General features: G+C 36.2%; 1 protein-coding gene across 26 annotated transcripts in view; it reads left to right on the top strand.

Annotated features, from left to right (window-relative positions):
* The window catches only part of LOC127442071 (muscleblind-like protein 1), an 88240-nt gene that overhangs the window by 42325 nt on the left and 18994 nt on the right, over positions 1–26921 (top strand). For 18 of the 26 annotated variants that reach the window (XM_051699791.1, XM_051699787.1, XM_051699793.1 and 15 more), the window contains exons 3-5: positions 23792–23962; positions 24290–24313; positions 24868–25119. In XM_051699791.1, the coding sequence (XP_051555751.1) occupies positions 23792–23962; positions 24290–24313; positions 24868–25119 (447 nt within the window). The remainder of the gene's footprint in view (positions 1–23791; positions 23963–24289; positions 24314–24867; positions 25120–26921) is intronic. The other 8 variants (XM_051699794.1, XM_051699799.1, XM_051699805.1 and 5 more) reach the window with 2 other exon arrangements.

Raw genomic sequence — 26921 nt, forward strand, 5'->3', positions numbered from 1 at the left:
TCATACCTCTTCAATATCTCAATTGTTTCTCCTAACCAACAATGAGATTAAATGTAGAGCAAATAGATACTTTTGGTCTTCTGCACTGTAAAAAAAAAAAAATCTATTAAATGTACTGAAAAATACCGGTAGCTGTGGTTAACAGAAATGTACTATAAAAAATACAGTGACCATGTTTCAGGCTTTACAGGGTGTAATTTGGATGCCTGTATATTTCATGGTTCACTAACATTTATATTATTAAATGATAGATAAACTTGAAATACTATCCTTCTGGAACTATAAAAGTCTGCTTTTCACTTTAAAATGTATATGTTAATCACCATAGTAACTACAAAAGGCCACATGATGATTTAAAGTTACATTTACATTTATGCATTTGGCAGACGCTTTTATCCAAAGCGACTTACAGTGCAATTATTACAGGGACAATTCCCCCGGAGCAACCTGGAGTTAAGTGCCTTGCTCAAGGACACAATGGTGGTGGCTGTGGGGATTGAACAGGCAACCTTCTGATTACCAGTTATGTGCTTTAGCCCACTGTGCCACCAGAAATAGGTGGGCTATTTACCAAGGTGTGTTTTACTGGATATACTTGATGTATATATTTTTACTGAATGTCAACAGTTGCCTCATTGGTGTCTATTTCTTTTTTTTTCTTTTTTTTAAGGAATCTTTTGAGAAATATTTGAGACAAAGTTGATAGCCACTTCAAAGAAACATAACTCAATAAACTAAATAAAATGAGAACTCAATAAAATCTCTCAAGATGAACCTCTGAGCAGCCTCTGGGCTTTCCAGCACATGAGCATTCAATAAAAGATTGTTGTACTTGTTTTGTTTTGGACTGTTTGGTAAGTGTTGTAGCCTCAGATCCAAATACCGTCAGCCCTTTGTTTATCCGATCTTCTGCATCTGAAGACCTCAGCGCTTAAGAAAACACCCCCCAGTGCTCCACCAAATACATGCAGCTTCTACAGAAGCCTTCATGGTGGCTGGGTCACTCTCATGTTGCACACACTTCTTTAAAAAAGCTCACGTCATCTCTGACCCTGTATCAACTTTAGTGTGTGTGTGTGTGTGTGTGTGTGTGTGCATTTGCACTCTCTCTGTATATGGCTATTTTTGACACCAAGCTCACATTCCAAAGTCTCACAGACTGAAGGATGTGACATCTTTTCAAGTGTGTGTGTGTGTGTGTGTGTGTGTGTGTGTATGTATGTGTGTGTGTTTGTCTGACTGCTCTCAGATTCCTTGCTCTATTTACATTTGGTTAGGTAATGACAAACACACTCATCACTTCAATTACAGTTTTTTTTAACAATTAAACAACACTAAACACCAATTAAATTCAAAGCTACTGTAAACAGGATTCTGCTACTGAACTTTTCTGAACTCTAATGTTATTCTATTGCTCAGAGATACAAATATATGCTTCCATCTGTTAGATTACTCATTAAAGGACACAGTTAAATGCTTACAAAGTGTATGTGCCCAGATTGTAAGCAGGTTTTCACTTGGCTTCAGATCCTAATAGGAAGGAAAAAAACATAAATGAGATCTCTGTAGTATCTAAATTGTTTCTCTAAGAAAGCCATGAGATTTATCGCAAAGCAAACTGAGACTTATGCTAGAGATCTTCTTCTCCTGAGAAAAAAATAAATAAAAAAATATGCTAGTTCTCTCACACATGTCTCCTGGAGTTTCAGAAGAGATGTCATAAACTGCACTCATATTTGCAGAGTAACCAAAGTCTGCGACCAAAAGTCAGAGATTTTAATATGAACTCAAACGTTTCTCATTAAATATTATAATACCACACAATCTTGGCTATGCTATCTGTTAATAATTTATAGGTCCACATTCTTGTTGTTCATGTCAACAATTGTCACATGTGCCAGTATGTATTCTTCCTGAGACATTTGAGGAGAAACATCTGAGTCAAAGTTGATACTCATATGAAACATATCTGAGGACTTGATGATAGATAGATAGATAGATAGAGTCCTGAGAAATTGCATGGATTTAGATGGGCTTTAGCTCTTGTACTCATTGATCTGGTGTGAAATGTTACAATAACACAAAGCAAAAGCGTTCCATCTAAACACACTCACCAACCACTAGAGTGATGAACTCAACCAGTCTCGCCATGTATGGAGACAGAGCACCAAATGCCCTATGACTGCCGAACCACTGTTAGTAGCACTATTATGGAATGTACACTCTCTGAAAAACACAGACAGACACACACTGGGCATTCATTAGAGAATAAATTGCTGTTTGAAAGCATAAACATGAGCACAGTAAATCCACAGAGAACATTTTCATTCCTGGATCACGCCATAGAGACAACTCAACACACACACACACACACACACACACAGTGTGAACCCTACCAGCAGACTGAGAAAATGGTTTATCTGACATACTGTACCAGTGTGTAATAACAAAATCATCTAATGCTCTTTCTCTCTCTTGCAATGTGTTTTATATACTTTTTTTCTACATATTTAAAGGGGTCATGTCATGAGGAATCAAATTTTCCTTGATATTTGTACATATATAAGAGGTCATTCTACTATAAAAACATACTGTAAATTTCAGAACTCAAAACTTAATCCCCAATGCAATAAAAGCATTTATTGCAAAAATAACTCACTGTCTACTTCCGTAACTACCCTATGTCACTAGGGGGCTTATTAATTAATGACCACCTCTACAGCAAAAAAACATCAATGCGTACTTTACGTCCTCACATCCTTGGCCCCGCCCACTGGCAGAACAGACAGGCCTAGTGTGGCCTAACTATTCCTGAACACCAAAGGGGACCCATCTGGACTATTTGTAATTATTTCTGTATATAAACATGTACTAGACAGACGTCTTTGACCATTGTCACGTATCTCAGGCTGCTTTTAAAAGATGCGGTGTCAAGTTACAACTCTAAAAAGGAGAAGCCATTCGGTTTTATTCAGCTGCTGTGCCTCTTGTTATTTTTGCACCCATCTGCACTATTTTTTAATTGTTGGTGTGTGTAAACATGCACTAGATGGATGTCTTTGACAATCTTGATGCGTTTCCGTCGATGTGCATTTCAGTGCAGGATGATGTCGGAAACTGAATGTGTGTGTGTCTAGTTCACACTGAGCTTTAGACTATGTATTTGTGTCAGGAGGTGTCTTCAGCATATTTCAGCATGGATTGCATGTTTTTTTTGGCTCATATCAGTATGGATTGCTTGTGAACCAATCATAAAATGATTCAAACTTTGCAAAGGAACTGTTATTGAAGGATGGGACAGTTAAAAACACCTAACCGTTAGTAAACAGTTCCATTCATGAATATTTCAAATGTCATGACTGTGTAATGGTTTATGGTGCTGACACCCTGTCTATACCGGGCGAGTACGTTTGCACGACACAATGCAACGGCTTGTGGCTGTCTACACTGGATGCGTCGACACAAACTTTCTAAACCGTGTTGTTGGCAGTTGTAGCGCCAGCGCATGCAATGCAAAATGGAATGGGACACCTGTTTACTATCGATGCGACACGCCACAACGGACGCTTCCAATGTAGACAGCATCATTGATTATAATGGGTTCTATTGCTTTTAACATGACGTTACGGGCCTCTTGCATCTGGTGTAGCTTGGGTGTGAGTGTTAACAGTTGTGCTTGAGATGACAGTTTAATAAAATCTGATGCAATGTGTTGGATGTGCATTGTGCAAACCCTGAAATTTTGTTTTATAATGTTGTGGAGCTTATTCATTCTCTTCAAACTGAGTTTCAAATATGGCGGTATTGGAGGGCCTGCATGATCTTAGAAAGTTTTAAGGAGCCGCTTAGGCCAAAACCAAGCATTTCAGACAGAAGTCCAGAGACAGGGTAGAAAATGATCATATATTACTAAATTATGACTGTTTTGGTCCAAAAAACTTTACTAACATTCATCAGTGGACCTCAGGGAAGATAATAAAATGATAAAAAAGAGCATTTCATGACCCCTTTAAATATTTACAAAAAAGTACTATGGCGCTATTGTGGCTTGACATGTACCATGGTAATACAATGTTTCTGAACATATATCATGGTAATATTATGTTATTTTGGACATGTGTAATACAATATTTTTTAGACATGTACCATGATTATACAATGTTTTAATCATTCAGTACCATGGTATACATGAAAATATTACGTATAACCACCTCATACCATCACTGTACCTTGATACGGCCACAGTTGTTTGTAAGTGTAAACACTGTTCAGAGCCTCTTTGTTAGGTTTTGCTCTTTGGAATTCTGGATTCAAAATGACAAATAATTGCTTATTGAAGAACATTTTGACAATGCCCTTCCCACAGAAATAAAAAAGTGAACTCTACTCTTTTTAAATGCAATTTAGGTATGTTGTATTCACATGAGGACATGCAGTTGAGTTTTAAAAACTTAAAACCTTAATTGGCCACCGAATGAACATAGATAGACGGCTTATCAGGAACACTCTGACCCTGGCCTACCTCACAACACACATAGTATTTGTGTGTGTGTGTGTGTGTGTGTGTGTGTGTGTGTGTGTGTGTGTGTGTGTGTGTGTGTGTGTGGGTGGGTGGGTGGGTGGGTTTGGGTGGTTTACGAGGAAATTTTTTTAGGTTACAAACTGGTAATTACAAGGGTATTACGCTATAAATGTGGTTTATGAGGACATTTCTAGTGTCCCATAATTCAAATCGCTTAAAAAGCATACTAAACGATGTTTTTTTGAACATTTTAAACTGCAGAAAGTTTTTTGTTAGGGTTAGGTTTAGGGGTAGGGTTAGGGGATAGAATCTATAGTTCATACAGTATAAAAATCATTATGTCTATGGAGAGTCCTCATAAGGATAGCCGCACCAACATTTGTGTGTGTGTGTGTGTGTGTGTGTGCGCGCGCGCGCGCTCTGAGCCCAGCCCTCTGTGTCTCTGTGAGAGAGAGATTTCTGCGCTGCGTGACTCAGCTTCCAGTGAACTCTGGGAGTGGACCCTACACTTCCTGTGGAGCTGGACAAGCTGAGTCATCAAACCTGTGACTGACAGGAAACGCATTGTCTATCTAGACACGTTAATCATAAAGAAGTGGGAGGGGTCACAAAACTGAATTATTAATGAGACACAAAGTAATGACCCTCACACACACACAAAACAAAACACATTCACACGTCACAAATGCACACAGTACACAAGGCACACATTTTTGGATGCAAATTATCTCATATCCATGTACAGGCAGATCAAATTTTTTGTTTTTTTGTTTGTTTGTTTGTTTGTTTAAGAAAGCATCTTAATGGAATAGTTTAAATACTCACCAAATGCATGTGTTTTTATGTTAGTGTGTGTTTTGCGTGAAGCTTCATATCATAGATGACATGCATATTATTACAGATATTTTGGAGGTTTTGCATTGCATCTCTTACACAATGATACACATGTGACTAGCCCTCCACAGGCTGTTTGCTCAAACCTTGTATCTGTCATGGTCATGGTTTCCTAGCAACAGAGCCCTCAATCTAAGCCAAGCTCATTCTGATGTGTATTTATAAAAAAGGATCGAAAAGACTCTGAATTAAATTATTAAAGCAACTGAGAAATTATTAAAAAGAGAGAGAGAGAAGAGAGAATGAAGGTGGATTTAAAAAAGTACAAATTAATCTAATATCACTTGCTTTTAACTTTGTAAATTAATATTTTTCTTTTCATATTTATATTTACAAGTTATGATAATAGTTTATGTGCCAGTTAGATGGTGTTATATTTGAAATGGAATGCTACCATACTGCATACTTTGCTACAGTAGTAAGGCTTTGTTGCAATAGTATGTAAAAAGCATGCAGTATGCAACAATTAACTTTTTAACAGTAACAAACAGTTAAAAAACAGTTATAAACAGTAAAAGTTGTTGTTGTATGAAGTACTTTCAGTCCAATTTTGTTTAGTAATGTCTAAACCTTTGGCAGTCCAGTCAAATAAAGAATCAAGAAATCTAGTACATTTTTGGGGTATTCCATGTGCTGAAAATGTCAATACTATGCAAAGTATGCATACAGCAAAAAGTAGTATTTTAGGATGCCATTCTGAGCATACTGTCTTTTCTGAAAATGTCTGTCTATTTTATGAACCATACTGTATTTATCTATAATTTCTCATGTCTATAATTATTTAGAACACATCATAGCCAATCAAACTAGACTATGAAAATGCATTTGGTAAATATTAGCTGAGTATCTTGTATCTACACATTAGAGATGGATGGGAAAGCCCTGCACAGGACCTGTAAGGGATCATTCTCATTTCTAGAGCAAGTGCTAGAGAGAAAGATAATCCCATGGAGACTATATGGATAATCCCAGGGTTATAATCCTAATCCTATGTCACACTGGACAGCTCACATCCCTGCTAAACGGGTGTAGTGCCCTAAAGCCACTGTGAACATGGTTAATCCTGTTACTGAGATCCACATAATCTCACGCTGATAAGGTAATCATACAGGGATGGTGAAGCACATGTGTGTGTGCGAGGAAGTACACGTATTTGAATGACATTAATGAATGCAGACAGCTACGTGACCTTTGACCCTACCCTTTTGGTCCAGATGAGCCAGGCATGTGGTCTTGTGTGAAATGTGTAAATAATTCATGACAGGCGTTAGACAGAGACAACAAACATGTACAGCGAGTGTCAAAGGGGGTTATACAGTGAGAAAAATGAAAGAGGCAAAGAAACTGTTAACGAGACAAGATTTGGCAGACGGAGCGACAGCCAACATGACAGCTGACCAGCCTCTCACTCTTATCTCCCTCTCTCCTCGCCAGTGAAAAAAGAAAGACATAAAGAACGAAAATAGTGAAAATGAAGAGCAGGACTCAGAATGAGGGGGAAAAAATAGCTATTGAGCACAGAGACATACGTGGACACACACTCTAAACGTGTCCGTCAAAAAACTGTAAGTCACCGCAAGTACAAAGGGACTCTGTTGGCGAGGGACAGCAGTGGCTGACACTATACACAAAGATAAGACCGTATTCTATTCTCTGCCCTCCCTTAAGCTTACATACACACCATTGTGGAAATATTTTATCTGTTCTAATAAATTTAGTGGCGACAACATGAGCTGATTTAATACAGTTCTGGACGTTATTTGTTTGCCTGTAACCAGCTTTAAGACTATACAGTATATTGTGTTTACACTGCAAGCGTGTGTAGACAGCTTCGTGGATAACAACAAGAGCATTCTTTGTTACGTTGTTCGCTGTCAGTGTTAAAGATACTTTATGAATGTCAGAAAGAAGGCCTTGAGACTTCTGGAATTCTCTCCCAGCCCTGAGCAGTCAGCTGTACTTTCTGAAACTTGAGATGAGCTGAGTTCACTTTTTTCCCCCCGGAATTTCAATCCAGCTGTAAAAAGGGAGCGTCAGCCATCTAACAAGGCTGAGATGACAATTCCTAATGAAATTGACAAGGCTAGCCTTAAACCTTAAAGAAAACATATGACTGAAAATAAGATTTTTCTTGCTCTTTTGACTGAAAAAAAGTTTGATGTACAATGTAGAACACAAAAACTCAGTTGTTCAGTTTACTTAATTAAAATGAAATAAATCAACATAATTGTAGAACGTTGTCACAACTTGATTTCAATGTGTTCTATCCAATTTTTTTGTAAAATTGAAGTTTACTACATAAATACTTTTTGTAGCATTGATGAATCTGGGCTGGGGATTTCCATTTCCCAGCATGCTTTGCATGGGATTGGATAGTGTGAACAAATGTTGAAATTAAGTTGTATTTTTATGCATTTTTGAGCAAGATGAGAATATGAGGAGATATGTTCATGTTTATTTAGTTATATTGGTATTTAAAAAGAGTGTCTGTTAGGCTGGAGTTTGGGGGGGTTACCATTGTGGTGAAGATTGGCGCTTGTGGTTATTTTGAGGATAGACTTTCACTTCCAAGTCCGAGTGCTGCTTAGCTGTATAAGCATTTGCTATCAAAGTCACAGTGCAACTAAATTAAAAATTAGTAAATTGAGTTTGACAAACCTAATAAAGTTGAGTTAAAACTACTATAGAACATTGATTTGTCCTAATCCAACTAAATTATGTTGGCTGAATGAAACAGACTTAATTTGAATGAAAGAAATTAAAAGGCTTGTAAAAACTTTCTCAAATTCAATTAAGTAAGGGAAATGACATTTTTTGAGAAGGATATAGCTGCAGGCGGGAGGTGAGAGCTCCAAAACGCCAGCAAAGAAATAAACAGCCCCTAATCTAACCCTAACCATGTGTGGAAATAACACCCCCTTTTGGAGTTGGAGCAACCCCCTTTTGGAGTAACCCCACTCTCTTTATGAGATTCCACCCCCAGCTGGAGATCTCCGGCCTGCAGCTATAACTACTTGCATTTTTTGAGTAAACCATGAGTACATAAACATGATCACCCTTGTTTATATATCAAAATCTATTCAGCATTCAGCAGTTTGGCCCACCATGAATAACAACAGTGTGAATGACTGTTTTTGGTTCTTCACAAACATTGTAAGTAGACTAACTATAAAAGTGTATAATATGTCTCCTTTAATTTGTCGCTTTGGATGAGAAGCACCTACTTAAAGGTATAGTTCAGCCAAAAAAAGAAAATTTGAAACATGTTGTTTCAAACCTGTATGGCTAACTTTCTTCTGTCGATCACAAAATAGGCAGAATGTTAGGGATGGACAGCCTCAGTCGCCATTCATCTTTTTTCATACAATGAAAGTGATCACTAATATTCTGCCTAATGTATCCTTCTGTGTTCCACATAAGAAAGTAAGTCAGAAACGTTTAGAACAACATGAGGGTGAGTATACGTTGACAGAATTTTGGGGTGAACTGTCCCTTTAATGACTCCGAGTGCTTTGGAAAGAGTGATGGATTTTGCGTTCAGTGTGGACACACATTAGTTGATGCTGGAAAAATGGTTAGGAAGCAGTGTTAGAAGGTAGTTGGCTATGTAGACAGTAGACAACAAGGTAGCTCACTAGGTTATGGAACAGAGCTGATATGTTGGTATGTGCAACCAATGACCTAAAAGACCTGCCATATCAGTGCATCCTCTCTCTCTCATTCTCTCTCTCTCTCTCTCTCTCTCTCTCTCTCTCTCAGCTGTCGAGAGGACGAGTGACAGTCAGGAATGACTTTCCCTGTAGCCTCTCTGATTTCACTGACGGGGCGGTCTATGCTGCACTTTGTCTGACGATTCAGTTTCAAATGCATTTCCTGCCATGCGCAACTGAAAGATTTACACCCCTGTGAAAAAACAAAACACGCACGAAAAAAGGAAGAGCCTCATAATAGTGCTAAAGGCAGGTGCTCTGTGAACTGGACAGACTGCACTAGGTTCACTCAAAATTGATTTGTAGTTCTGTAATTTCAAAAACATTTCAATATACAAGTAAGGCATCAAGACAGAAAGCTGAAGTGTGTAATTTTTTTCAATGTTAAAATAATTTTCTATCCCAGCTTAATATGCAGAGACATCTATAAGTAAGCCATAAACTCTATAACATTGCTCTGTTTGTTTAAGCATCTTGACCAGCCAGACACTGCAACATTGTTTCAACCACAGTGTGAGTGTGGGGAGGGACTATCTGTTTGACCAACCAATGGGAGATGGGGGGTGTTTGGGAAATGTGAAAACAGTCATTATTTTTGCAATTCCATTTTATGATGCTAGTAGCGCAGGAATCACATACTTTAAGACAAACTTTTCAATTATAGCTAAGCAGAGACTTGAATAGCATAGCAATATATAAAATAAAATAAATTATAGGCCTACATAAACCAAAATGAGGTAATTCCAAGGCTTTCCAATAAGTTCAATAACTTAGTAGCATTCTTAATATTCAAAAATCTCAAATATCTAAAAATAATTCCATTTTATTTTAGAAAATTGAAAACAGGTTGGGTCTTCATAAATGTAGCTTTTTGTCTAAAAGAATTCGCCATAATGATTATGCAGTCTACATTTTATTTGTATTTTTTATTCTCCATGATAAACCCAAAAAGTTTGAATCCACTCTCAAATACAACACTCAAGTTCTGCACATTTGGACATAAAAATAAAATATGTTATGCTGTTTCGATTCTACCAAACAAAGAGTTATTTCATTAAAATGCTATAATTTCAGGTTAAATTAAAGGTTGAAAATTTCATGAATTTGAAGGGCTAAGAATTACATAATTCCAGATTAAAGGCATGTTCCAGGTTCAAGCTTTATCAACAGCATTTGTGGCATAATGTTGATTTTAAACATAAAAAAAAAAGAAATCTGACCCGTCCCTCCTTTACTAAATAAAGAGAAAAATCAAGGTTACAATGAGGCACTTACAATGGAAGTAAATGGGACAGTTCATAAACATAAAAATATACACTGTTTCAAAAGTATAGCCACAACACGTAAACATTATTCACATTAACATAATTTTAATGTGATTGCTATTGATTGCTAAACTTATCTGTGTAAAATGATATCCAATATTACAAATTTGTTGTGTAACAAGTAAACCCTGTAATCTTGGTATTCAATATAACTTTGCACAGATAAGGTTAGTATGCAATTATATCTCACTAAAATCATGTTAACGCATATTATGTTTACATCTTATATACTTTTGAAACAGTGTATATTTTAATGTTTATGGACTGGCCCTGTTCATTTCCATTGTGAGGGCCTTACAGCAAAAAAAAATTAATAAACAAAAAGCAAGTGTACATTTTTGTATGGTAACCAACATTATGCCACAAATGATGTTGATTGATCTTAACTTGTACTGAACCCGGAATATTCCTTTATTGGAGCACAGTCTTACCACAGAGCTCTTGGTTTGTTGGAAAAGAATCAACTCAATGAACAACTCTTCAGTTATATTCATTATTTTAAAACAGTATTTGATGGACTATCCTTAAAGGCACAGTAACATTAACGTGTTTTGACATGTGTCTGCCATGTGACCCGAGCCCCTATGCTGCTTCACTGTAGAGATCTACGGGAAGGGGCAAGTGGGGTTTGCCGGGGTGAATGCAACTCGACTCCGTTACCACTGACACAGGCAACTCACCCTGTATCAACCAGCTCCCATAAATACGTCTCTCTTTCATCCGTCCCCTTGATTGTCGCCCCATTCTTTCCCCTCCAGCCTGCCTCTCTCTTTCTTTTGCCTCTTTCTCTCGGCAGTTCAGACAATGTACATATGTCGCACATGCTCAGTAAGACCCGCAGGCCCAGACACACCTTGCACTGAATGTTCTCACACCACACACACCCTTTCTGCTTGTACAGACCCGCCTACAATACACACATCAAGATCCACTTACCACATTCATTATTCTCATTTGGGTAGTTGACAAATTACAAGACTTTTTTTAAAGCACATTAAGATTTTAGGTTAAAGGTACATTAAGGAGGATTTCTCTCTTTTTTTTTATAAGCCTACAATAATGATTTTACATTCAGAGATGTCGTGTTTTCGACTTGACTTAGGCTTAACTCATCTTTGCATATGTACGTCATGTCCTTAAACAAAGAAAAGAAGGTCTGGTTGCAGATATGCTACTTGCTCAGACATCATTTTTTTGGATATACACCTTGTAGGATTCGTACACTGTGTCATGAGTGACATGCCGCGATGCCACGATAAAAGGTATCTTTTCCATGTTAATCAGAGTTTTTGTCCTAACCAGCTGCGACACATGAGGAGCGACAGTGACAGGGCTTTCTATTTTTTAAATGGTTTCTATGTCTGCTACGTCGCACCAGACAGCGCAGTCAACAAATGGGTCTAAAATTATTCTTTTTACAGTATAATAAAGCTGGCATCTTACTAGCCGGTTCAGAACAATCTGATTTTGGCCGAGGGTGTCATATACCTACCGACAAACACACATCGGTTCAGAATAGCAGAGGGGAGACAAACCGGACTTTGTGACTTTCTCTCTGCTTCCTTGTTACGTGGAGATCAGCGAAAAAATCAACAGGAGGACTGCGTGAACATAAACAATCGTAACAGACTGAATAAGGATGTGATTTATAAAGTAACTTTTCCCTGTGTATGTGTGTGATTGTGTATTTATCCCCTCGGGGCTTGCCGTAGAAAGCTTGACGGCGTTTATGTGAGAAAATGTGTTGCCAGCCTGGTCTCATGAAATGTATGCGAACATGACAACATTTTTGCAATTAAAAATGTACGTGCTGTATAACACATTTGGCTGCAGGATTCTAGGTAAATGTCCAGCTGGGGGCACCAAAAGCAAGTAAAATGATGTTGTATTCAGACGTGGTATTAAGGTGAATTTTAGATTTATTTTTTTTTAAACATACCTCCCTAACCTAAACTTTTTGCCTGAACCTAACCAGCAGTGTTTTAAAATATAAAAGAGACGTTAAAAAATACATCCTTACCAAATCAACGCCTAAACTTAACCATTAGTGTTTTAAAATGTATATATGAGAAGTTAAAAAAGACATCCTTACTTTATCAGTGCCTAAACCTAACTATTAGTGTTTTAAAATGCAGAAGTGAAATGAAAAAAAGCACAGTTTTTGAAGCTACAACATCATTTTGTGTTTGTTCTATAACTCTGCAATGTCATGTGTCAGCTTGAGTTCATGGCTGGTCTTGAACCACAGTCCTCTGACTTTAAGTCCGACATCCTATCAGGTGAGCCACCGCACAAGCTATCTGTGTTGGAATACGTGTATGTATGTAAGTGAGTCTGTAATAAAATGTTTTTTTCAAAAGATGTTTGTCGTTTGTCGATCTCATAAAATAGCAGGGTATGAGTAATAGAAAGGAAAATAAGTATTTATAAAGTCATAATCAGCCATTAAAGTCATGATTTGAGTGAAAGTGAATAAAACACACAGTTGTTGTAGCACCTCTAGTGTTCATTTCTCCTGGAAACTGCTGGGAATTTTACCTGGAGACACGATTAACAAGTTTAGCAAAAATGTACTGTATATAGAGTCATGTTTTCACAATGATACCAGGTTGATAATCTCAGATTATGAAATACTGGTCAGCATTTCTTAATTTTTCTCCATTTTTCTTCACCTGCTAGCTGTTTTGAAGTTCACTTTTATTGTCCAGCGGAGTGACAAATTAATTTTTAAAGGTACAGATATTCCATGAAGTCAGTTGAAAGGTCATGAAAACTGCATGCACAGTAATAATAAATTGTAAAAGTATGCTGTTTGAAAAATATTTGGCCATTAGAAAGATGTTACCGTACTGGATTTAGTGATGTACATATACAGGGTGTTGTCCCCCCCCCCATATGTTTGATTGCCCATATCTTTAAAATGCATAAAGTTGTTTGGATGATTTTTGGCAGACTTCTATGACCTTTTGTAAACAACAAAATGACATCATCATGAGCAACAACTTGCTACAAATAAATAAATAAGTAAATAATTTAGCTACGTTTTTAAAGGCAGCAAACTTAAGTGTTTCTCTTTCGCCATGTTGCCCCATTTTTTTTAAACAATTTGCTTATTTATTTGTAGCAAGTTATTAATGTCAGGTTAGTGATGTCTTTAAGTATATCATTTTCATCATGTCAAATAAATTGTAAATAGGAGTTTGATTTATAAAATGATTAAGGTATTAGAATATTAAGGCTGTCTGGCATTTCTTTTTAGAGTCAAACATAATTTGATAAATTAAGATTTTGAGTTGTTAGACTCCTCTAAAAAACTTAAAAAGCTCATAAGCTCTCCACACCAATGATCAGTTCCATAATTGAAATGAATTTAAACTGAACTGAATAATGTTCACAACACTTTAGACCAGGGGTGTCAAACTCAGTTCCTGGAGGGCCATAGCCCTGCAGAGTTTAGTTCCAGCCCTGCTCCAAAATGCCTCCTTGTAATCTTCAAGCACTCCCGAAGACCTTGATTAGCTGTTTCAGGTGTGTTTAATTAGGGTTGGAGCTAAGTTCTGCTGGACTGTGGCCCTCCAGGAACCGAGTTTGACACCCCTGCTTTAGACTGTCACTTCTGATGCACCGAGTCTCGTGACACAACAGCATGGCGTCGATTTCCGTGAAGTGCTTGTATGGGCGCAGAGCCAACAAATGTGCTTCTGGTAAAAAACCTCTACGTTTTTTTTATTGAAACCTGTTTACTTTTACATTTTACATTTACATTTAGTCATTTAGCAGACGCTTTTATCCAAATTGACTCACAAATGAGACACTCAAGCAATTTGTCAAACACAGTTTAACAACATCTGCATTAAAGGAATGCCAGGTTGTCACAGTGGCTGGAGTAGTAAAGACACTAGCACAGAAGAAAGAGACAGACAAGGATTTTCTTTTTTTTTCTTTTTTTTTTTTTTGTACATTAAGTGCAGGTTAAGTGCAGTAGAAAGTGCAATTATTGTGGGTTAGTTAAGTGCTTGCAGAACAGATGTCTTTTCAGCTGGTTCTTGAATGTTGAGAAGGTAACAGCAGATCGGTGTAAAGAGTAGCGTCTCTAGTTTCGTTTTTTCGTGCGTGAGTCGATGATAAACGTGTATTGTGGGACATTATTCCCACAAAAGTTGGAAAAAAAAAACATGTTAGTTATTTTGAATAACTTTCCATATTAACAAATCTGTGGGTTATTTTACTACATTTTAATATAAATTTTGTTGTATTTTATTTTGTTAACTGTACAATACGGTTCTATTCATTAACATGAGTAAATGCATTCATATATTTACTGTGAATTTTCACATTGAGAATCAATGGGTTCATCCAAAAGCTGGAAAATGTTGCTTTCAGAGGCTTTATATGGAGTTAGGGTGAAAATAAGGTGCATTTCAAACTGTTCTGAGACCAGTGCAGACAGACAAAACTCTGGAGGTTAAGTAATTCACTAAATAGGGTGCAAGGAAGCAAAGAGTATCCTATAGCTTTTCTATGCAGCTCCTAAGATCCAATCAAAAGTTCAGTTTCAGGCTGCAGATGATGTTTGAACCACTCAACATGTTTGGTTGACATGAGACACTGGAAATCAGTACAAAGCTAAATTTTATTTTATCATGGTTGGCAGTGACTGGATGATGTTGGACATTACTTTGAATAAGAATTATTTATAATTTTTTACAGAAAATCAGCTGTAATATCTGTAAGTAATGGCTTAAAAGCATGAATAACCTACACTCCTGGAAACATAAACAATCTGATGAAAAAAATCGGACTATCTATAGCCTGGTATTATTTACAGTTTCACAGTTTAGTCTCACTGTCCACATATGTGGACATACTTTTTTTTATTATTTATTTTTATTATTATTATTATTTATTTATTTTTTTGCTTGTTTATTAGGTGCTACTAGTTGCAAATCAAAAAGGGAAATTAAAAATGCACACAGCAGTCACGCTTGGTCTCAGGAGTTTACTGCATATTTTGGCGAATGTAGAAGATCATCCGGGTATATCATGTACAGTATACAGAAAATGTGCATAGTGTTACACTTCAGAAATAGTATGAGAAGTATGTTAGTTATTCCAAACATTGTTTCAGTGTTTTTCAAGCTATACACAAATGATTGCATTAAATCATTCTAGAACTCTTATGAGGCTGTTCATTCTCAGTGTGGGATAGTTCACCCAAAAATTACAGCTCTGTCATAATTTACTCACCCTCATGTTGTTCCAAACCAGTGTGACTTCTTTTCTTCCATAAAACACTAAAAAAAAGATGTTAGGCAAAATGACAGCCTCAGTCACCATTCACTTTCATTGTCTGGAAAAAAGATGTAATGAATATAATGGTGACTGAGAATAAAATTTTTGCCTAATGTCTCCTTTTTATGTTGCATGGAAGTCATATATCTTTGGGACAACATGAGGCTGGATAAATGATGACAGAATTTTCAATTTTGGGTGAACTATCCCTTTAAACTGTCAGTGAAAACATTGAGTTGTAACTCAGAGCATGGAATGACTGGATTGTTGTATACTTGTCTCTCAGACACATATTTAGTAAAATCCAGGCCTAAAAAGGGCATGAAAGTTATTGGTTTATTTGTGTCTGGAAAACGTCTGTTATGTTAAAATCTCATACTTGGATTGCACTTGGAAGTTTCACTGCAGCCTGTGAGATCTTGACTTGTGAATGTGACATCAACACTGACCAGGATGTATTGATCACACCTGTCAACATTTGATAGTGAAAGAAGACAAACTCAAGAGAGGACTTAACATTGATGGGTGTGTGTATTTGTGTGTGATATTGCAGGGGGAACTGCTTGGAGGAACCTGACTCCCAGCTATTTTCCCTGCCCTCGGTATAACTGGCCTGACCTCGCTTGCACAATGTTTATTTAGCATCTTATACTCAGAAGATATGCCCCCCTCCAAACACATATAATGGAATTTTTTGTCGTTATCTGCTGGGATAGGTGTAAATGAGCCTTTACACTGAACACAGCAATTTAAAGGGATAGTTCATCCCCAAAATAAATTCTGGCATCATTTACTCACACTTATGTCTTTAGAGACTTTATAACTTTCTTTCTTTCATGCAACACAAAAGGAGATGTTAGGCAGAATGACCATCTTAGTCCCCAGTTATTTTTACTTTATAGAGAAAAAAAAGATGCAATGAAAATGAAAGGTGACTGAGGCTAACATTCTGCCTAACACTTTCTTTTGTGTTCATATGGGTTTCTAAAGATTTTTCATTTTTTAAATTTTCAGTTTTGGGTAAACTATCCATTTAATCCACTGTCTGCACCACTATTGTTTGGTGCCCCATCACATCATTGTTCATTAAAAGTGAATGAATGACATCCGGTAATTTTGTTGCTGTAAATCGCTATCAGTGTGAATCCCTTATAAAGCTATATGAATAGTTTGTTAGTTACGTTTAGTTATTTTAATGATTTAGAAATAGTTTTAGTTTATTGTACTCTGTTTATATCTGTACTCTGTTGACCCTAAATAGTTTCTTTTTCTGAGAATGTTGAGAATTTAATTTGATATGATTTTATTCTAAATAGCTACACTGTAATTATATACACTATAATTTATTAACATTCATTTTTTTACAATAAAGTACTTTATTCATAGTTTTACTGTGAAGTCAATGCAGTCTAGGTCATTTTATACACAAAAATATAAATAAAAATTACTGTGAAAAAAAAATCAAATGGATTGTTCTGCATTGTGGGGATGCCACAAATAAAATATCCTTTATTTTAATAATAATAAAAAAAAATATTATGAATTTAGAAAATTATATTTTAAAGTAGCCTATATACTGTATGTTAAGTTGTCAAGACAACTCTTGACAAAGTTTTGTCTGAAGGTTTAAACCAGTATTAAATGTTTCAAGTTTGAGGGTTATATAGACATTACGGTTGATAGATAGACAGATATATATTTCGGAAATTTGATTGTCCGCTATGCAAAAAAATGTAATTCCGATAAGTTCATAAAGTCATTGAAACCCAAGTTAGAACAGTATAAAAGTCTGTGCTGAGTTTGGTGGAGTTACAATAGATAATTTTAGTTTTGGTTTAAGGATTTAGAAAAAAGAAAAAAAACAGTGTGTTGGCAATTAAATAATACTTTAATTTTACTTTAATTATGTATGTCTGAGCAAAGATTTGGGACATAGGAAATCATTTTTTTATTTAGAATTAATTGACTTTTAGGCTCTATTTAGTGTTGTTGATGTAGTTTTGTTGTTTATAGTTTACTATTAGTTTTAAAGGGGTCATGAAATGCTCTGTTTTATAGTTTCATTATCTTCCCTGAGGTCCACCGATAATGTTAGTAAAGTTTTATTTTGCCAAAACAGTCATAATTGTGTAATATATGATCATTTCTACTCCATCTCTGACCATCTTTCTGAAAAGCTAGATTTTTGCCTCAGCTCCTCCTTTAAACTTCAGTATAAACGCCCTCTGTTATGACTGGCTAACAGCGTGCAGCCCCTCAAATTCGCCCATTTTTGAAACTCAATCGGAAGAGAATAAACAAGCACCAAAATACTACAAATATACATTTCACAGTTTACACACAACGCACATCCAACACATTGCATCCGAATATATTACACAATTCATCTCAATCACAACTGTTAACACTCACACCCTGTCTACACCAGACGCTATATTCACTGATGCTGTCTACCATGGAAGCGTCCGCTATGGCACGTCACTCCAACAGTAAACAGATATACCATTCCATTTTGCGCTGGTGTTACTACTGCCAACAACGCAAAGAAATGTTCTAGAAAGATTGTGTTGACGTGGCGGTGTAGACAGCCTCAAGCCGCTGCGTTGCCTCACGTCAACGGATGCGCCCGGTGTACACAGCGTGTCAGCATAATAAACAATCATGACATTTGAAATATTAATGAATGGAACTTTTTACTAAAGTTTTTTAATGGGTCCAGTAGTGTTTTTAACTGGCCCATTTCCTTCAGTGACAATTCCTTGGCAAAGACTCGTTTTATGACTGCTTCACAAGACGCAAACATCCAGTTTATCATCCTGCACTGAGGTGCACATCGCTGGAAACAAATCAAAACAGTCAAAGACATCCGTCTAGTGCATGTTTACATACACTAACAATTAAAAATAGCGCTGATTGGCAAAAGAACAGTTTGTTGAGCAGTTAAAGCAACAAAAAAACAGGAGCCACAGCAGCTGATGAAACGCATCTTCTCTTCAGAGTTGAAACTTGACACCGCATCTTTTAAAAGCGTGCCAGAGAGATAGCAACAGTCAAAACGTCTGTGTAGTACATGTTTGTATACAAAAATAATTCAAAATAGTCCAGATGGGTCCCCTTTCATGTTCAGGAGTAGTGAGGCCACAGACAGTAGGCCTTTTGTCCTTCTCTCTGTCTCTGTTTATGAGCCAAGTGAGCACCAGTGGGCGGTGTCATGGGTGTGATGATTTTAAAATAGGCGTTGATGTTGTTGCTACAGAGGCTGTCTTGAATTTATGAGTACCCCAAGTGACGTAGAGTTGTCACAGAAGTAGAGAACAGGGCGTTTTGGCTGCTTGGTTTCAATAAATGCTTTTATTCCATGGGGGATAAGTTTTGAGTTCTGGAATTTACAGTATGTTTTTATAGTAGAATGACCTCTTATATGTCAAAATATCAATATTCCTCATGTCATGACCCCTTTAAGTCATAGTTATGGTAATTATTGTTCACTTTGGTTGATTTAGATTTAGTTCCAATTCACTTAGCTCTGTTTTAGTAAATGCAAATGCTTTGTAAAAAAAAAAAAAAAAGCATACATTAGCATACTATAGCATACATTTACTCCCCCAGCTGAGTGTGGTTACTCTCAACACTTTTCACCCTCCACTCTTTTAACATCTTTTGGTGTTTTTAACATCTTACTGAGTTTTCTTCCTTGCCACAGTCGACTTTGGCTTTGCTTTGAAATACTATGTGTAATACAAAGCACTATACAAATAAAGTTGACTAGTCTTGACTTTTGTTGTATTGAAAGTGTTGGGAATACTTAAGTAGATTAATTCACAACTTCCCACAATTGTATTAACCATGTGATGTCACCTAGATAGGGCCACACAGAGCCACACCTAAGCTGCTTGCTGTTATAATTAAACATTTAACCACGGAAATGTACAAAAAGAGTTTATGTGGGTCTGTTTTTGGCCACTGCAGACAGACAGGGCTGAACCGTCTCTGCAGACGTTAGATGGAAGCAGGTTAATGACTGACTGCTTCAAAAAGGACAGCGTCCTGATACTCTCACCAACGCAGCTCAAATAGAGACACTCATCATCTCAGTGGACGAGGGCGGGGGGTCACAGGGGGTTACTGTAGATCCATAAACTCATCAGCTGAATTTCTCTTCAATCAATACTGGTCATCCTGCAATACTCTGCTAATCAGTAGAGTGACTGGCTGTCAGGCCAGATTCCACATGGGCTGAAAGCAGCTGCCGGAGGGCGCAGTCAGATACATCAGAGCTCAGGGCTTTCCTGTACACTCAATACTGTCAGCTGGAATGGGAACAGGGTGTTCCTTTAATCAATTGTTAAATGGAGAGAATGAACCAAAACAGGAGATGCCAGTTGCATGGCATTTGCAATGTAGTAATTTTAAATTTATTTGACCCTAATAATTTATTAGGTTGTTTAAATGGGCACTTTTGTATGGAGCCCCTTAGAGGATAGTTTGCATTCCCTTGCAATAAATTTACCATGGTTTTACTACAGTAACCATATTTTAACCTTAATATTCTTAGTGAAACCATAGTGATAATACAGGGGAAAAAAACTATGGTAATAAAAATCTTAATTTTGTGGGTATTATGATTTTACTATGCAAATATCATAGTTTAACTATGGTTTTACTATAGTAATACTGTAGTTACACATTAAAATAGGGTTATATTTGTTAACATTAGTTAACAACATTAGTTAACATGAACTAACCATGAATAATACTTTTACAGCATTTATTAATCTTGGTTAATGTTAATCAAATCAAAGTTGTATATGTTAACATTAGTTCTATCAGGAAGACTCGCAGATTTAATTTTAGATTACATTTATTTGATTAATATAAAATTGGAATGTAATGTCTCTCTTTGGCGTAAGCCCCGTCTGGCGGTCCGAAGTTGTTGTACTCAGACCCATCAGATCCTGCCGGAGATAGGAGGCAGGGGCGAGGAGCCTACCCCTGTGCAGGATGGGACTCAACTTGTGGCGGTTGGGTGGTGGAGGTTGCCGTGTTAGCACACTGAAACAGCAATGTGATAGATCAAGAGCAGACTTATAAAGCAATGGCTTACATGTGATTGGCTAGGAGTTACCTAGCTAATGGTGCGATGATGTACAGCTGCTAGTCTTCCCGCTAGAACTACGCTGTGCTTACATTTAATGCTCTATGAAATAACATAAACTAACAATGAAAAATTGTATTTGTATTAACTAAGATTAACAACAGCCCTATTCGGACTGGACTAGTTTCCCCTGAGGAGGTTAGGGAAATTCGTGCTTCACAGATGTACCTTGTGATTTTAATCTTGTCCGAATCTGACAAGTCAGTGTTTTTCTCACACAACCTCTGTAAGAATTCCAGAGCAAATTACATACTGTTTTTCGGCTAACTCGAGGGTCTTCTGAGAAATCTAATCCCATCCGAATGCGAATGTCTGTGATTGCTGATATTGAATTTTAACAACGCTTCTCCTTATGTATATTGACCTACATGAACTACCGTTAAGATCTGTGCCAATCTTCTGCCTGCTGTGCACTTTTCAATAGACCTTTTTCACCCTCCGGGTTTTAGAACGCGGAAGTAAACGTTTGCAGCGTAAACTTCGACAGCGATGAATGGGAGATCACAGCAAACATTATTTTCACTTACCCATTTGCTCCAAGACCAAAAGAAGAAATCCACTATTACATTTGAACGACTTTCCAGAAGAAGACAAAAATAGTGAGCGGTGGATTAAGACAGTAAAATGGGAGAAGATGGCAAATTTACTGTCACACTCTCAGCAGCTGTAATAGAAACCCCATCGCAGCTGTGGTAATTCATTTTTTTAAACTAATTCCAGGGTAATATAACAATAAGCATAATGTTATAAATGTACACTCAATATTAAAAAAATTGATAATATGAAAAAGTTTGCGAGATTTACGCTGCTAAATAAGGCGGAAACACGTCATCACAGTCTGTGAAAAAGGTCTGTATGAATGTAGATTTTTTGCCATCCGATGTATAATAAGAAAATATCAGCATGTGGTAAGATTCTCACCTTAAGTTCTCCACTCAGTTACAGAATGTTATAGTTATATATATATAATTTATTATTTAAATGGGTTTATTATAAGCAGCCACTTCTATAAACTCATGCAAATTTATAATGTTTAATTAATAAGTTTAAATCAAATGTAAATTTTTTAATTAAATCAGTAAAATGAATAATTATTTAAAATAAATTTTTATAATGATAAGTAATTTTTCATTTATACTGATAGTTTAAAAGATATGTTAATTTTATCCCCTAAATTATGTGTTTAACCTTCTGCAACACCCACATCTAGAAAACAGACACTCCCAAAACTACTCCCATCCGAACAGGGCTAAAGATTAATAAATACTTTGTTCACTGTTAGTTAATGATACCTAATGCGTTTACTAATGCTAACAAATGTAACCTTATAATAAAGAGCAACCAATATTGTAGACTGTAGTAATTATAGTTTTTTTCGGCAAACATGTTTTATTCTATAGAAATTGTAGTAACCATGACTGTTGTAGGCTAACCGTTTATTTATTTATTTATTTTTTGAGGGAAACCATGGTTTTACTATAGTAATATTTTAGTAACTATGAAAAGTTAAGTAACCATGTTTCTTTTTTTCTTTTTTCTTTTTTTTTTTTTTTGGGTGGAAACCAAAAACTCTAGATTAACCATGGTTAATCTTGTGGTTACTATAGTTTTACTACAAATACAATGGTGTTTGTAGTAAATTCAAAATAACCACAAAATTATGATTTTTATTACCATAGTTTTTGTTTTCCTGTATTATTACTATGGTTTTACTATGAATATCAAGGTTAAATATGGTTATTTTAGTTAAACTATGGTACATTTATTGCGGGGAATGCAAACTATTGGATGAGAATTCAAAACTTATTGCGAGGGCACACAAAACTATTTCAGAAAAAAAGGGGCTCCATATTTTTGGCCCTGTGGACTTTCAGAAAAGAAAGTCTCTAAAAACACACTTTTCACACTATCGATAGTTTTTTAATTTGTCTACTAACAATGTCCAACAGTGAATATATACATGCATTGCTGGAGAATTTCACCATTTCTGTTATTTTTATGAAACGTCATGAACATTTCCGTCACAGAGTCATTTCCACTACATTTAAAATTATGTATTGTGCTTTAAAGCATTCAATGGTGGTAATAACATTTAAAAACATTTTGGATTAAAATGGCACATTCCTTTTATTGCTAAGGCTTATTTCATAGACAAGCTCAAACACTTTTTGAATAATTTCACCAAATTACAGTACAGCTTGGAAAAGATACACACACAAAAAAAATTATGTTTGCAAGTGATGTTTACTTAGAAGTGATGTAATTTTTTTCTTTGTTTTTATCACATCAAATGCCTCATACAGTGTTTGATTTCAAGCATGCTCTTCACAGACACTGTTGTCTCCTTGGTAACCAAGTAATACTAATTAAAATTAATAGTGGCAGAATTTTTGGTCATGGTGGAAATGATGCCACAACTGAAGGATGATCATAATTATTCAATAAATAATTTTTACAAAATGTATATTTAAGTGGTATATGATTATTTCGAGCTTTGTTTCGATTATCATATTTTTTTATTATCTAATAATTAATATTTTTTATTATTTATTATTATCTATATTTTAAGATTGAAAGTATGGGACCAGGTTAAAGCAAAATCAAAGCAAAAAAGGTATTTTATGTATAAATAATACAAAGAAAGAAATGATAAAGGCCTGGCAAAAAGTGTTTACGTCAGTTTTAATGTGGTCTTCATATAACATTTGAATAAAAATCAACCCATGGAACATGAAATTGCCTGTAGTTAAGGAAAACACCCATTAATATGTTTCTTATTTTCTTTTCCCCACATGATCTTCCTCTGTATGCCTTCCCTCTATCTTCTCTCTCTCTCTCTCTCTCTCTCTCTCTCTCTCTCTCTCGCTCTCTTTCTCTTTCTTGTCTCTCTCAGGGTCGCTGTTCCAGAGAGAACTGTAAGTACCTGCACCCTCCTCCTCACCTGAAGACACAGCTGGAGATAAACGGCCGTAACAATCTGATCCAGCAGAAGAACATGGCAATGCTCGCCCAGCAGATGCAGCTAGCCAATGCCATCATGCCAGGAAGTCAGCTTCAGCCAATGGTGAGGCTCGATTCTTGTTAAAGGCATATAAGCTTTTTCTCTAAACATTATTCCATTGTTTGTTTAATAATCTTTTATACTTGTTTGAAATATACTTATTATACACTATGACCCCCAAGTAGTTGGCTTAAGTGTCCAAATACTTTTTGTCTTAATTTTGAACTGTTTTGACATTTTATATATATATATATATATATATATATATATATACACACACATACATATATATAACCAAACATGTTTTTATTTATGAAATGTATTGTTTGAAATGTGTGCTATCTTTCTTTAAAATAAATGCAACTTGGTTTGATTTTTTGTTATCTAAAGCAGTGTTTCCCAAGCTTTTATGCCGTAAGTACCCCCACAGCACCATCAGTAAGGCTCAAGTACCCCTTCATCGACGCAAATCCAAAGATATGTACCAAAGGATAAATATTATTTAACCGTATCATTAATATTGTAATATCCCTTATGTACAAAATGAAAAGAGGAAGTTGCCAGTTATAACAATTAGAACAGACTAATGCTGTTAATTATACAGCAACATATGTTTAAATGTGTCTTAAGGATGTATAAATGTGTAGGTGGGTTGGGATAAAATGTGGGTAACTACACTTAATGTTACAGCTTTTTTTAATTATTGCTACAGCTGACTGATCAAACATGATCAAACAATAGGATATTCTTACATTACAGTATCACGTGGTAAATTCCACAGTGTAATTATATGGTAATAGAATAGTACTATGGTATTACCATCTGAAACCTTGACTACGAGGGTATTTGATAATTGTCATAACAATGAATATTCCTTTGACCTATTTGAAATAAGTACATTTTATATACATAACGCTTAGTTTAATGTGTTTTATGTTTTTTGTTTTTTTTTCTGTTTGTTGGTGCAGCCTATGTTTTCGGTCACGCCAAGCCTTGCAACCAACGCCAGTGCAGCTGCTGCAGCAGCCGCTGCGGCCGCGTTTAATCCGTACCTGGGCCCGGTGTCACCCGGGCTAATGCCTGCAGAGATCTTACCCAGTGGGCCTATGCTAATGGCGGGCAGCCCTGGGATGGCATCTGTACCCTCTGCTGCCAACGCTGCAGCTGCTGCTGCCTCAGCTGCGGCCGCCCAGAAACTCCTCAGAACAGACCGTCTGGAGGTATGAGGTCATCACAGAGTACCATGACATCATCACACACTGAGACAGCAACCCCACTGTTTTGGGGTCTTTACAGAACTGTTCTGTTGTGCATACATCATAAAAGTTTATGAACATATGTCCAGATATGAACAATGTAAACTTTTACAATGTAAACGTTGCTTTCTGTCTCTCCCAATATGTCTCTTTCTTTCTCACACACACATGCACATATGTATACTAGACTAAATGTTGAACTTACTGCATGCTAGCAGGGTTAGAGCTGCAGTGGATAGTTTGTTAGGATTAAAGATTGTAGAGGCTGCTGCCCCCTGCTGACAACTGGATGAAAAAACACATTACATTTCCCGTTAAAGAATGTGTTTTAATAACGATTATGTTCAGAATGGAAACACAGCATAGCAGTACTGGATAATGCATACATAGTATGTGGAAAAAGTATGCAGTATGCAACGATAAACATTTCAAACAGTAGTACGAAACATTTCTTTAACATGATGAGCTTATTATGTTTTACTTGTAATTCATCATGTGGTAGTGGATTTTTTGCAGTCTGCGAACTATCGGCAGTCTGGCAAATAGCGAGTCAAGAAACCGATGTTAAAAATCATGGTTGATGTCCTTCAAATTGGTAATGGAAGTTCATGTTGAGGGCATTGCATTGTGTGATATATGTTCATACTAAGTAAAGTACATAACAGCATATGAGTTACTTTCAAAAATAGTCGGTAGCATGCTATTCCGAACATACCTGATAGAGCGGAATGAAATTCCCTTCATTTTTCCATAGGGGAATTGATTATAAACAATAACTTATAAACCTTTAACCTCCTGAGACCCGAGCGTGACTGCTGTGTGCATTTTCCATTTCCCTTTTTGATTTGTAACTAGTAGCACCTAATAAACAAGCAAATTTTTCCTAAATATTTATGTCCACGTATGTGGACAGCGAGACTATGTTGTGAAATTTTAAATAACACTAAGCTATAGAAAGTCTGATTTTTTTTCATCAAATTGTTTATTATGTTTCCAGAAGTGTTGGTTATTCATGTTTTTGAGATGTTACAGACATTACATCAGAAAGTAGCATAATTAATTCTGATTCAAAGTAATGGCCTGCATCATCCAATCAGTGCCAACCATGTTAAAATAAAATGTGCATTATAAAATTCTGATATGTACTGATTACCATTGCCCAATGTCTGCCAAACATGTTGAGTGGTCCAAACATCATTTGATTTTAGGACTGAATGCACTTAGCTGCATAGAAAGCTATAGGATGCTCCCTTGCCCCCTTGATCACTATTTAGTGAATGACTTGCTGTCTGTCTGCACTGGTCTCAGAACAGTTCAAAATGCACCTTATTTTCATCCTAACTCCATATAAATGTTTCAGCTTTTGGATAAACCCATTTATTCTCAATGTGAAAATGCACAGTAAATATATAGGAATACATTTACTAATTTTAATGAATAGAATCGTATTGCACAGAGATGTAAATGTACAAAATGTATATTAAAATGCAGCTAAATTACCCACAAATGTTTTAGAGTTGAAAGTTATTCAAAATAACTAGTTCTACCTTTGAGGAAATTTAGTTCCAGTGTCCACATATGTAGACATAATGTTTGTTAGCGTGCTGACGCGCGAAAAATAAACAGATTTTTAAAGCGGCATATCAAACGAAACTAGAGACGCTACTCTTTACAACCAGACAGGTTTTATTTAAAAAACGTAAATATATTTCTTACCAGAGGCGCTTTTGTTGAAATCAACGGCATGCTGTTGTCACATGAATCGG

Source organism: Myxocyprinus asiaticus, chromosome 6 (genome assembly GCF_019703515.2).
Source record: "Myxocyprinus asiaticus isolate MX2 ecotype Aquarium Trade chromosome 6, UBuf_Myxa_2, whole genome shotgun sequence".
Classification (NCBI taxonomy): domain Eukaryota; kingdom Metazoa; phylum Chordata; class Actinopteri; order Cypriniformes; family Catostomidae; genus Myxocyprinus; species Myxocyprinus asiaticus.